The sequence below is a fragment of the Diaphorina citri genome, unplaced genomic scaffold (assembly GCF_000475195.1).
Source record: "Diaphorina citri unplaced genomic scaffold, Diaci psyllid genome assembly version 1.1 scaffold2276, whole genome shotgun sequence".
NCBI lineage: Eukaryota > Metazoa > Arthropoda > Insecta > Hemiptera > Psyllidae > Diaphorina > Diaphorina citri.
Window position 1 is genome coordinate 22,565 of NW_007379701.1, and position 14,276 is coordinate 36,840.

Here is a 14,276-nt window from a genome sequence, read left to right on the forward strand (position 1 = left end):
TCGGTCCAAAACCAAAGTTCGAACATTCTTTGGCCAGAAACAAGAAACAAAACATAATATATTATTCCAATGTCTCCAAACATTCTGGGATGGTTTTAACCAACCTCCTTTTCAGCCTGTTGACCCTATACAAATCAAATGGAACGTAACTGGCTGTTAGCTTAACAGGTGTCTTCTAGAGGCTGAAAAAATATTGGTGAAACCGACCACTAGTATTTTAACAGAAAAATCAAAACAAATTCTGAACAAATAATGTCAAAATATCAATTTGTAACTCAAGTTACAATATAAGAAGAAAATGTCAGCCAATAACAAAAAATAATCCTCAGTCATTCCCTTTACCCCTGCGTTAGCGGTAGGCTATCACAAATCTCCACCTCCAACCACGGCTGGGATTGAACCCACGTCCTCCTGTTTACCGGGCGAGTGTCTCAATCACTACACCACCAAGGCAAGTATAGAGTGGCTCAAAAGTTCCCTCCCTCCATTAGGAGAAACATTTCATTATAGCGTCCACATCGAATCTAAACTCCTGCCACTCTTTGGGATAAAATATATTGTTAACCTGTGGAGTATTCAAACTGTTGTTAACCTGTTGGGTGCCCATCGGCTGAGATCTGGCCAGTATGCCGCTAACCCGTTTTTAATGTCAAAATATCAATTTGTAACTCAAGTTACAATATAAGAAGAAAATGTCAGCCAATAACAAAAAATGATCCTCAGTCATGCCCTTTACCGCAGCGTCAGTCAGCGGTAGGCTATCACAAATCTCCACTACCTCCAACCACGGCTGGGATTGAGCCCACGTCCTCCTGTTTACCGGGCGAGTGTCTCAACCACTACACCACCAACGCAAGTATAGAGTGGCTCAAAAGTTCCCTCCATTAGGAGAAACATTTCATAATAGCGTCCACATCGAATCTAAACTCCTGCCACTCTTTAGGATAAAAAATATTGTTAACCTGTGGAGTATTCAAACTGTTGTTAACCTGTTGGGTGCCCATCGGCTGAGATCTGGCCAGTATACCGCTAACCCGTTCAACACCATGGGGTCTGACTGGTGTGGATTTCTTCTTGGTCTTGGTTATGGCTGGTTTAACAGGGGCGGAGTCAGGTTGAGATGATAAGAGTTGGGCCACATTCAGAGGCGTGGTGGAGTAATTATCCATGGGGCCTGGTGAAGAGAAATGAAGTTTTAGAGACCAGCCTAGTTAGCTTGGAGCTCGCCTTCTAAGTGCTAGGTCGCGGGTTCGATTCCCGTCCGGGGCGGACTTAATCTTAACAGATAAAGTTCGTTCCCAGAACGCTTGGCTTTCTATCCTACTAGCTGTTGTGACGAGTACATTGTCTACAAGGACATTCGGAGAAAAAAAATCGGATGAAACTCACAAGTAAGAAAGAACAGCCTTTACCTGGATAGAAGAGTTGTTTCTTAGCTCCCTTTCCATGTGGACTCGACTTGTCTATCATGGCCTCCTCCAGATCCATACACCGGTATGGTTTAACGCCCTGAGATTCTAAAGGGACGTCCACATCGGACAGAGATTTGTAACGCGTCTTGGATCTCAACTGGGCGCGGCACTTTTGTTGCTCCTGTACGAACCGCTTGATTTTCCTGAAATCATGATTACCGATTTAGTAGATATACATACTATGGGACGGACATGTTAATAATAATAGTGCTTATTTATACTGCTCGCATAGGACTGAAAAGTCCCTTTACTCCAGCAGTAGGCTACTACTATTATTGTGGACGTAGTTTGATCAGCTGATCTTGCCATATCTTGCCAGATGAAAGAACTGTCGCTTCAGAGCCTGGCCTGCAAAGTCCAAAAGGAATGAGTTTTCCAGTTTTGATAGAGGAACTGTAACAACGGAGGTCTTACCGCTTACCGTCCCGAAATCGAAGAGACGAGGAGACCAGTAAAGGAAAACGCCAGCTTTTCCGAGAACGGACCTTATTTTTTGAGAGGTCTGAAAGAGGGAACTATGAGAACGGAGTCGGTATCGTCCAGAAATAGAAGAGAAAAGGACGTTGGAAGTTCGAAGAAAAATCCAGGCGTTCCGAGAACGAATCTTAACTGTTTAGGATAAAGTTCGCCTCACGTGGGAATGGATCCTGCGACCAAGCGCTTTACAAGACAGGTACACTAGCTTCCAAGCTAACTGGGCTGGCTCTATCCATACCCAGGATCATTGACGAGATGAGCAATGATCATCTGATCTCCCATTAATGCCATGGCTACCCTTGATCATTGATTAACAGATCACCTATTAATTCTAACCGTACCTATGACGTCACACGTAACACAAACCCATCATTGGTTTACTAACTACAAGGTCCGAAATATAATCGTGTTGCCAAATCTTGCCAATTTCACTAATGGAGTGGTGACCTTGAAAAGTTCAACCTCTAGGATGCCCCTGCCATTGGCCCCTGCGCGAATTTCGGTTCTCAAAGCAAAACTTAAATCGTGAAATTTGTGTTTTTAATTCCCATTTTTGAACCATCATCAAAAAAGTAAAAAAAAAAACGGGGTCATAAAAACGGTGGCTATTTTTATGGTTCCAGACTTTTCTGTTTAGGTTGAATTTCGCCCCGGGCCGGAACCAACCATTTATGTGAGAAAGACATAGTATATTAGTCTGTGGGGGACACAAGTCTAAAATTTCCCTTGCTAAAGAAATAGCGAAGGGCATCCACTCGTAAAATTTTTGAAGCCAAAACCAAAAGTTAGCCCAAAGCAAACGCCGACCCCGCTTGAACACGGGAAAAGGAGAAGAAAAAGAAGAAGAATTTGAATATTGAATGAAATATTTACAAACAATAATAATCCATAAGGTTAGCTCATCCCCTAAGCTTACAGAAACTTCTGGTTCTAGGAGAAGAAGAAGAGAAAAATAGATGTGAGAAAAATTTAATTCTTCTTGGGGAGTTTTTTTTCCTTCGGATTTTCTAATGCGGAATGTGGTTAAGAATCAAAGCCCCCGTGAATTTTACTCAACTTGTGAGTCACCCAGTATTGTCTGTACATAATCACACGGTGCGGCGGACTGCAAGCTATAATTATTCGACATTCAAATATCATTACAGCATGATCGGTATTGTGCAAGACATACCTCAACACAGCATAATATAACACATAGGTACATTATTTTATAAACCCTCTCAATCAATACGTAGCCAGCGGTGACAGCACGTTGAATGCAAGGCATAGTACCGCTTGCTAAACGCATGGACTTTTAGAATGACCCTTGTGAAGTAAAAGAAATAATTGTCTTCGAAACACATGGACATACAGGGGTTGTACACCCTGTATAGAGGACGTGTGGAGTGAAAGGAATAATTGTGTGCGAAACGCATGGACCTCTAATGAAGTCTAGAATCTTGGACGTATGGACTTTAAGAATGACCCTTCTGGAGTGAAAGAAATAATTGAATTCCAAACGCATGGACTTTTAGAATGACCCTTCTGGAGTGAAAGGTAGTGCCGCCCTCTAAACACATGGACTTTTAAAGGACGTTTGGAGTGAAAGGAGTATTTTGTATTTGAAACACATGGACCTCTAATGAAGTCTAGAATCTTGGAAGCATGGACCTCTAATGAAGTCTAGAATCTTGGAAGCATGGACCTCTAATGAAGTTTAGAATCTTGGAAGCATGGACCTTTAATGAAGTCTAGAATCTTGGAAGCATGGACCTCTAATGAAGTTTAGAATCTTGGAAGCATGGACCTCTAATGAAGTCTAGAATCTTGGAAGCATGGACCTCTAATGAAGTCTAGAATCTTGGAAGCATGGACCTCTAATGAAGTCTAGAATCTTGGAAGCATGGACCTCTAATGAAGTCTAGAATCTTGGAAGCATGGACCTCTAATGAAGTCTAGAATCTTGGAAGCATGGACCTCTAATGAAGTCTAGAATCTTGGAAGCATGGACCTCTAATGAAGTCTAGAATCTTGGAAGCATGGACCTCTAATGAAGTCTAGAATCTTGGAAGCATGGACCTCTAATGAAGTCTAGAATCTTGGAAGCATGGACCTCTAATGAAGTCTAGAATCTTGGAAGCATGGACCTCTAATGAAGTCTAGAATCTTGGAAGCATGGACCTCTAATGAAGTCTAGAATCTTGGAAGCATGGACCTCTAATGAAGTCTAGAATCTTGGAAGCATGGACCTCTAATGAAGTCTAGAATCTTGGAAGCATGGACCTCTAATGAAGTCTAGAATCTTGGAAGCATGGACCTCTAATGAAGTCTAGAATCTTGGAAGCATGGACCTCTAATGAAGTCTAGAATCTTGGAAGCATGGACCTCTAATGAAGTCTAGAATCTTGGAAGCATGGACCTCTAATGAAGTCTAGAATCTTGGAAGCATGGACCTCTAATGAAGTCTAGAATCTTGGAAGCATGGACCTCTAATGAAGTCTAGAATCTTGGAAGCATGGACCTCTAATGAAGTCTAGAATCTTGGAAGCATGGACCTCTAATGAAGTCTAGAATCTTGGAAGCATGGACCTCTAATGAAGTCTAGAATCTTGGAAGCATGGACCTCTAATGAAGTCTAGAATCTTGGAAGCATGGACCTCTAATGAAGTCTAGAATCTTGGAAGCATGGACCTCTAATGAAGTCTAGAATCTTGGAAGCATGGACCTCTAATGAAGTCTAGAATCTTGGAAGCATGGACCTCTAATGAAGTCTAGAATCTTGGAAGCATGGACCTCTAATGAAGTCTAGAATCTTGGAAGCATGGACCTCTAATGAAGTCTAGAATCTTGGAAGCATGGACCTCTAATGAAGTCTAGAATCTTGGAAGCATGGACCTCTAATGAAGTCTAGAATCTTGGAAGCATGGACCTCTAATGAAGTCTAGAATCTTGGAAGCATGGACCTCTAATGAAGTCTAGAATCTTGGAAGCATGGACCTCTAATGAAGTCTAGAATCTTGGAAGCATGGACCTCTAATGAAGTCTAGAATCTTGGAAGCATGGACCTCTAATGAAGTCTAGAATCTTGGAAGAGTCTCTTGTGGCCCTCGGGTGCGCAAAGGTTGGACAACCCTGTCCTAGACGATCACCCGTCCAGATACCAAACACGCGTAGTGTTGCTTAACTTCAGTGTGATCCAGCGGGAACCGGTGTATGTGCAATTATTTTGCTACTGGCTACGAAAAGGTAATAAGGTTTACGAATTCCTTTTGCTTCCGTGTACGAGTGGATATCACAAGCCCGGAGGTCCCGGGTTCGATTCCCGACAGATTCGAAGTTTTCTTAGAGTGATTAGGTGTAAGAGCTCCTTTAGGATAGTCCTACCAAGAAAATAACAAAGTGCTGAGGGATTACAAGTGTAAAAATATTGATAACTGAGAATTAGTAATAAAGGAGGCGGCACTTGGTAATGCTGTGATACCTACAAAACTTGTCACAAACGATGATTCTAGAGTTTTAGATTCTGAACACTTTCATTCCGGTTGTTATACAATTTGAATTTGGTTTATTTGTCCTCCTAAATATGCAATAGTGTGTACATAATTATAATATTTGATGGAGATTATAACTCACCCTCCCTTGTTCAAATGAAGGTTGGTAATCTTAAACAAGCTAAGTGCTAAATTGAAATTTTTTTAACATACAGGACTACCTGGACTACTGTAGCAAAAGTGAATTTTGATTTTTCGCTAGATTTTTGGTCTAGCGTTTCTTGGTGTTGTGGTAGTGATGTAGATTTATCCGCCTTTTGGATTACCAACCTCCAAATGATAATCCCATCTGTTGGATTTTTTAATTTTTTGTACAATACCCCCCTCCCCCCTTTGACCCGGTTGTGATTATTGAATAATTCAAACCCCGGGGTGTATAAGCTCATGTTTAACCTCTGAACATTCTCGGAGACTAGGCCCGAACGTTCTCCAAGTATTCTCAGAAGTTTAATATGAGATTGTACACCCCGGGCGTTATTTTACACTTTTTAGATTTTAGTTTTTTTATTTTATAATCTCTTTATATATTTTTTATTTCATCTCATGAATTGTTTTTGTTTCGTCTGTTCCTCCTTCTTCCTCTGTTTTTATTACTTTTTTTTTTTATCTCATGTCTTCTTCTTTTCCCGTGTTCAGACGGGGTCGGCGTTTTTCGTCAGCCTCTCAATTAGCCCTAACCAGGGTGATTGCTTTGGGCTGACATTTGGTTTTGGCTACAAATTTTACGGACACGGATCACAATTAAAATAACAATAAGAGGAAAAGGATTTTAAAATCATAGTATAACTGCTCAGGGTTTTAGGTTACCCAGAATTCAACAACAAGCTATCCACCTACTCACATTTTAGCCAGCCTAGTTAGCTTAGTTGGTAGTGCGTCTGCCTTGTAAGCGAGTCAGCCTAGTTAATTTGGAGGGTAATGCAACTGCCTTTTAAACGCTAGGTCGTGCGTTCGATTCCCACCCAGAGCAAACTTTATTAAACAGATAAGGTTTGTTCTTGGAAAGGCTGGCTTTCTCCTACCCTGTCCTCCTTCTCTCCTCGATTTCAGTATGATAAGACATGTTACAGTTCCTTTTACCAAACCTCTATTTTTAAGAGAGAAGAAGGATAGGATAGGATAGGAGAAAGCCAGCCGTTCCGATAACGACCCTTGTTTGTTTAGGAAAAATACGCCCTGGGTGGCGATCAAACCTGCAACCTAGCACTTACAAGCTAACTGTGCTGACAGAAAATTATCTTTACCTCTCGTATGGCACAAGTCATGGGTGGCTCATCCTGGTTGACCTTGCCCTTGGGAAATCCCCACGAGGCCCTGGCGAAGAAACTCTGTACGAGGAGCACTTGGGTTAAGCTCTTGTCAATGAGGATGGCACCGAATGTGGGTACAGACTGCTTGTAGTGTCGCCAGTCATCCAGCACGGTGAGGCCCTGGCGAAGAAACTCTGTACAAGGAGCACTTGGGTTAAGCTCTTGTCAATGAGGATGGCACCGAATGTGGGTACAGACTGCTTGTAGTGTCGCCAGTCATCCAGCACGGTGTCTATCTTGCGGGCAAAATGAGTGAGGGATGGAATATGCTGATTGGAAGGGAAAACAATATTTCAATTAACACCCAAATGGAACTTGAAATAACACAAGTAGGTACTTAAAATAATAAATGAGGAACAAGAAATGTTTGGGTCAAAAATTGCAAGAAAAGATGTGGAAGGAAAGACAGGAAGAAGTAGACCAAAGAAGAAATGGAAAACTGTGTAAATGAAGATCTACACAAGTAGGAGTTATCTGGAAATGAGGTGTATAATAGGCCAAACAGAATGAAGGGAAAACAATATTTAAATTAACACCCAAATGGAACTTGAAATAACACAAGTAGGTACTTAAAATAATAAATGAGGAACAAGAAATGTTTGGGACAAAAATTGCAAGGAAAGACAGGAAGAAGTATACCAAAGAAGAAATGGAAAACTGTGTAAATGAAGATCTACACAAGTAGGAGTTATCTGGAAATGAGGTGTATAATAGGCCAAACAGAAAAAGACTGACGAAAAAAATGGGGTAGCTGTTTGAATAGTAAATAGTAAAGCAATTTTTTTTTTCTTTTTTTTTTTGATAGCTCACATCAGGCTGTACTGTTGTACCTTAACATTACACTGGAATTTCAAGCATTTTCACATGGACCATAGGTACGCAGCCTAAAGCACGGCCATGAAAAGCAAGCAGTATTTAATTGTACAGCTGGCCACCCAGTCCTATCTATGGCAAACAACATTTGGTAATTATTCATAAGCCACAACAATAAAAAAGAAAACTCCTTTTTGTGTTTAACCTAACCCAATAATAACACTGGTCACTGCTCAAAATGTGAAAGCTCCATTTTGTGTCTGACCTAACACTATAATAACACTGGTCACTGCTCATTTGTGACAGTTCCTTTTTGGAAAAATTTTCCACTTGTTCAGTGATTTCTGAACAAGTACAAAACATTTCTTCATGAAACTACAGCTCAAGTACAAACTTACGTGAAACATTTGAAAGAAGAACTCTTTGAGCCCTGCTTTGAACAGGGATTCATCCTGCGTACAGTAAAAGTCCAAGTAGAACCAATATGCAAGCTCCATTTGGAAACAGATTCGTATAACATCACCTCTCTCCTCATGTGGAATGTTGATAACAAAGCGGCTGAAACATAGACACAATATTTTCTTTGCCTTTTCCTGTGTACCGACAGAGTTGGTGTTTTACATCAGCCTCTCAATCAGCCTTAAGGTGATTGCTTTGGGCTGACATTTGGTTTCGGTTTCAAATGGTCTTTTGGTGTTTAACTTTACCCTATAAAAACACTAGGTAATCACTGCTCTAATTGTGAAAACTCCTTTTTTTTATTCTAACCCTATAATAACACTGGTCACTGCTTGTTTGTGCCAGTTCTTTTAGTAGCAATCTTCCATGACATGACTTCTGAACAAGTACCCTACAGAATTACCTATTTACGAGTGGATGCCCTTTAAACTCACTTTTGCTATTTCTTTAGGAAGAGAAATTTCAGGCAGGTATCCTACCTGTTTAATGTCCCCCAGCCAGACTGTGCATATTTTTTTAAACTTATTATAATGTTAATTAAACCGGGTTACAAATGGTCTTTTGCTGTTTAACTTAACACTCAACCCTATAAAAACACTAGGTAATCACTGCTCTAATTGTGAAAACTCCTTTTTGTTTTTATCCTAACCCTATAATAACACTGGTCACTGCGTTTTTGTGCCAGTTCTTTTAGTAGCAATCTTCCATTGACATGACTTCTGAACAAGTACCCTACAGAATTACCTATTTACGAGTGGATGCCCTTTGTACTCACTTTTGCTATTTCTTTAGAAAGGGAAATTTCAGGCAGGTATCCTACCTGTTTAATGTCCCCCAGCCAGACTGTGCATATTTTTTTAAACTTATTATAATGTTAATTAAACCGGATTAATTCCCTGGTATTAACTGTGATCCAAATTTGACTTAGCTATGGCCCCGAGCTTTTACCTGCTAAGATCATCCAAGATGTCCTTGCGTATTGTGTAAGGCTTATCCTTCTGCTTCTCCATCCTTTGTTTGTTATCCACTCCCTGGTATTAACTTTGATCCAAATTTGACTTAGCTATGGCCCCAAGCTTTTACCTGCTAAGATCATCCAAGATGTCCTTGCGTATTGTGTAAGGCTTATCCTTCTGCTTCTCCATCCTTTGTTTGTTATCCAGATACCAACCAAGCGCAAAGTTTCTTAGCTTCAGTAAACAGTAAGTATTTTTGGTATTTTTAATCAAAAACTTCATAGGATTTTTTAATTTTCAAATTTGGAGTATTTTGAAATTTGCCGCTGAAATATTTGTTGATAATGAGTAAACAGGGTGGAGTATTTTTGGGTTTTTAATCAAAATGATGATGATGAACAGGTTTTTGTATAGCGGTCACATGTAACTGCACAATATCCACTTCAGCTGGGGCTTGATGAACATAGAGTGGATTGATCTAGGCCGGGCCCAGAATATTTTTCCATTGACCGAAAACCGAACAAAGTAGTGAGTCAGTGAGGCCCAAGCGCCCAAGTTTTGTCTCAACGGTTTTGACCATTAGATATGGTTTTGACCAGGTGTGCACAAACTGTGGCCAACTCCTTTTGTGCGGCCCGCGAGATCCTTTCAATTTTTAGGGAAAAATCAATTTTGAAAATAAAAAAAAGCAGAAGATTAGATGCTGTCTACAAAATTACACCTATTTTACAGCTAAAAAATAAATGCAGCCCGCGGCCAACGCTTCAAGGTCCAATGTGGCTCGCGGTCACCTTGAGTTTGTGCACCCCTGGTTTTGACCCACAATAAATCCATAGATCGATTTATAGTTTACCCGCAATGTTGATGGAACTGGTTAAAAAAGTTCATCACAAAATTTTCTCATTAAATTTTGGGCCCGAATAGGAGTCTGGTTTGCCTCGTTTCTTAAGATCTCATAAATAAAAATAAATTAGGAAGGAAGTAACCCCCCTTTGAACCCCTCCCTCCCCTCTCCAAACAGGGCCGTATCCAGAATTTTGGTCGAGACTGTGAATTAGGTATCGGAGTGGGGGAGGGGGTGAATGCTCCAAATTTTCGTCTGGCCTGCCTTAAAGGGGAAAATGAACCTTGAGGGAGCCCCCGGTTTCCCTCTAAATAATACGACCCTGCCCCAAACCCAAACAAGCTGCGCCTAGCGCTTGGACCGAAAAAAACTCTACTTGGCCCGGGCCAGCTCAACTCATCTTTTTCTGTTGGCAACCCTGTATTTCCAAGATTTTGTGCTCGTTGATTTTTTTCAAGATGGTACAAATTTGTTTTGATTTGATTTTTGATTTCGAATTTAGTTTTTTTTCTGTTCCAAGACTCCAAGTTCGCACAAAGTTCGCAAGGAAAGTACGGAAAATATTAATTTTTTACTTTTACAGCCATTTGGATTAACATTTGTGAAAAGCGTGTGTTTTTTTTTCCACAAAAAATCTTCAATATCCCAAAAATAATAACCATTATTCATCATTCTCCAAAATTTGTCCACTCACTTGATAAACGGCATAATCATGAAGAATGCATTGGTGCCCACCGGAGTCCCATTGATAAGCACCGTTTTGATCTCCTTCCTACTGGATGGTAGATCTCCTATAGGGAACCACTGGCACGCCTTGATCTCGCCTCGGGTCTGGGGGGCGAATTTGAAATCTATGGGGACACCCGGTATAAGGTAGAGGCGAGTGAGTTGATCGTTGTATGTGGTCTCAAGGTAGGAGTCCTCGGCTATGAGATGGGAAGAGTCGAACCCTGTCTCTTCTAGTACCTAGGATATGAGTGAGAACCAACAGGTTATTGAATGAACGAAATGAGCTACAAGTAATATCATGTCGATTTATTTAGTTTGTCTGTATGATTATCCCATAATGGGTAACTAGAGTAAATAGAAACTTATAAGATTAGAAAGAAAGGGGTGAATGGAAAAGTTAGAAATTGAGGGGGGGGGGAATAGAAAGCCTAGATTTCCACCTGGGGCTCACTTTGTCCTAAACAGATCGGGTCAGCCTAGTTAATTTGGAGGGTAATGCAACTGCCTTTTAAACGCTAGGTCGTGCGTTCGATTCCCACCCAGGGCAAACTTTATTAAACAGATAAGGTTTGTTCTTGGAAAGGCTGGCTTTCACCTATCCTGTCCTCCTTCTCTCCTCGATTTCAGTATGATAAGACATGTTACAGTTCCTTTTACCAAACCTCTATTTTTAAGAGAGAAGAAGGATAGGATAGGAGAAAGCCAGCCGTTCCGATAACGACCCTTATTTGTTTAGGAAAAATACGCCCTGGGTGCCTGGGTGGCGATCAAACCTGCAACCTAGCACTTACAAGCTAACTGTGCTGACAGAAAATTATCTTTACCTCTCGTATGGCACAAGTCCTGCGCCTAGCGCTTGGACCGAAAAACTTTTCTACTTGGCCCGGGCCAGCTCAACTCATCTTTTTTCTGTTGGCAACCTTGTATTTCCAAGATTTTGTGCTCGTTGATTTTTTTGTTTTTTCAAGATGGTACAAATTTGTTTTGACTTTTGATTTGAATATTTGATTTCGAATTTAGTTTTTTTTTCTGTTCCAAGTTCGCACAAAGTTCGCAAGGAAAGTACGGAAAATATTAATTTTTTACTTTTACAGCCATTTGGATTAACATTTGTGAAAAGCAGGTAATTCTCTCTTTATTTCTCCCCTCATAACAGCCATCTGTCATGTGTTTCCTCATTTTATAAGGCAACCCAAGGGCGTCCCAAGTTAGGTCTTCCCTAAGGTCCTAACTTGCTAGATTATGTTCAAATTGCTCGTCCTTCCGACTCTACTACTGTGTAGGTTGAATATTAATTCTGTTTTGGCAATTCAATGCCTTTCCGCGTTCAGCCTTGGTTGGATTATCTCAACTTGCTCAACTGATGGGTTTGACGGGAATATCAACGTCTCAAGTGACAAGTGTTCAGATGGTCAGAACAATATGACCACTTGATGGTTTGTCACACAACACACAAGTCTCCTCTATGGGCTATTGTGAGGGTTGAGGGGAAAAATACAGTGGAAAAATAGGGGAAAGAAAAAAAAAAGTGAAAAAGTATTTTCTAAACTCAATCTGTGTTCAAATGGGCTTGTGAGCTGTTGAAAGATTAAGTGAAAAAAAGGTACATTTCTTTTGTGTTGTACTTGAGGCTATTTCACAGAGTTAAGTACTTTACAAGTGGTCTTTTTTTTCAACTGCGGTAGCTCTTTGCTATTTACTAGTAAAAATGGAGCCACAAGCTCTTGCCGTACCTATTGCATTGCATCTCGACTAAATCTTCTGTGAGAGAGGAAGAGCCTGTTGATTGTTAAGTCACTAAGCCTTTCTCTGCCTTGCTATTTACTGGAATTGAACCAGCTACACACATAAATAACACCCAGCCCAAGTGGGTGAGTCAGGAAGGTCTCATGAAATTTGTTTGATTATTGACAATTTTGCTTCCTACATATTCCCTACCAATTTTGATTAACCATTTCCTAGAAAAAGTTCTATATCATAACTACTCTTCTAATGAAGTTATTAAAGTGAAAAATAGGTGGTACCTACTTACTTGTTTGGCTAAAAAATAAGTAGCTAAGTACGTAAATAACTTTTTTTTATACCCACAATAGGTAGGTACCTATATTAAATTGCTTTTAGGCAGAGAGATGGCACACCTTCAAAAATGATGTTCATCATGATTTCCTCCATCATTTTTGGAACAAAACTTCATGTTGGATAACCAAGTATGGAGGCTTGCATTCTGATTCTATTGTGATAGCTCATCTTTATTTTCAACCTAAAGTATTTTTCACCTGGTTGCTTATCAAAACACACCTTCAGAAATGATGTTCATCATGATTTCCTCCATCATTTTTGGAACAAAACTTGATGTTGGATAACCATCAAGTATGGAGGCTTGCATTCTGATTCTATTGTGATAGCTCATCTTTATTTTCAACCTAAAGTATTTTTCACCTGGTTGCTTATCAAAGCAGGAAAAGTTTCCAAGATTCCAAGGCCCTTTTATCATGGGTGATTTAAATTAAATAAATTATTCGGCACTATCATCAGTATACAGTAAGAGATTGGCCAAGACCCAGACTGGCAGGTATTTTGCTCGTTTGAACTGGGTGCCATGCAGAAATACTTGGAAACTGGTTTCTCTTCCTAGTGGTAATCTTATTTTTATTAAACCAACTTGAATCTTAATCATTAATTATTTGAGTTGAAGCTGAAAGCCTCTTCACAATTTTTGTGGATAACACAGCATGTGGACCACAGTTTACAAAGTTAGAGTTGACTTCAATTTTGGATTGAACTAACTAGGTACCTAATACCTATTAAGTACCTAATTATCTATAGCTCAATCCTAGGTTGATCTCACTTCTGATTTGGCAAACCCTGCCCTTAGAGCTTCCCTTACTAAATCTATCGGGCACAGAGTTTGCTTTTTTAACTTAAAATTAATCATCAAATCAAAGTATGTACTTACTTAGTTCAATCTAAAAAAAAAAAAAAAAAAAAAAAAAATAATCCAGAATCCAGACTGAGTTTTACCGAGCTTCCCCATTTGGCCCCTGGTTCCCCTAGTGACAGATTGTTGTCTCTTCAGCTCTTAATAAGGATATGTCCAATTGAGCTTATTTCGCCAGCTTGGATTAGGCAAAGGATTTTTTCTCTACAGATTAGGCTCACCTTCGTTTTTTTCCTTTTCTTTGAAAAATTCACTTTTTTGGTGATTTTTTTTTCTAGTTTTAGTGTATTTTTAGAAATAATTACTTGAAAATTAAAGTAATATTTAAAATAATCACTTGATTATTTGATTTTTCATTGATTAGAGTAGTAATTTGGTCAGATAGGAGTTCAATTACTTACTGAGTGTTTTTCTCCTAAACATGCACATCGGACTTATTTGGTTAGTAGGTATTTCATTATTCTTTATGATGTACCTATTTGAATTATTTATTCCATTAATTTTATAAAATTTAAAGTTGATTTTTGTTCTTCTTATTTCTTTGGTCTTTTAACTTTTAAAGGACCGCCTTACCGCCTATCTAGTTTTGAGGCTGATTTTGACAAAGATTCTTTCGTAAGGTAGTCTCAAAAGCACTTGAATTGAATTGAATAAAAAGTTAATTCAAAAACTTTAACATTCAATTAGATAGATACCTATCACTGTTTTCGTTTTTCCATTCAAATTTTTCCACACAAAAATCTTTAAA

At 39.5% G+C, this 14,276-nt stretch overlaps 2 protein-coding genes across 2 annotated transcripts in view; one reads left to right on the plus strand and one right to left on the minus strand.

Moving 5' to 3' along the window:
• The window catches only part of LOC103518620 (m7GpppN-mRNA hydrolase), a 15,690-nt gene continuing 1,414 nt past the window's right edge, over positions 1–14,276 (minus strand). Inside the window, exons 2-7 of the mRNA XM_017447870.2 lie at positions 12,324–12,351; positions 11,415–11,433; positions 10,556–10,827; positions 1,413–1,615; positions 1,035–1,174; positions 1–637 (exon numbers count right to left, since the gene is read on the minus strand). Of these exons, the coding sequence (XP_017303359.1) occupies positions 488–637; positions 1,035–1,174; positions 1,413–1,615; positions 10,556–10,827; positions 11,415–11,433; positions 12,324–12,351 (812 nt within the window). The 3' untranslated portion in view covers positions 1–487. The remainder of the gene's footprint in view (positions 638–1,034; positions 1,175–1,412; positions 1,616–10,555; positions 10,828–11,414; positions 11,434–12,323; positions 12,352–14,276) is intronic.
• Positions 11,600–14,276, plus strand: part of LOC103518621 (CLIP-associating protein-like) — a gene marked incomplete at its 3' end in the record, with an annotated part of 18,228 nt that continues 15,551 nt past the window's right edge. The window contains exon 1 of the mRNA XM_017447871.2: positions 11,600–11,713. The remainder of the gene's footprint in view (positions 11,714–14,276) is intronic.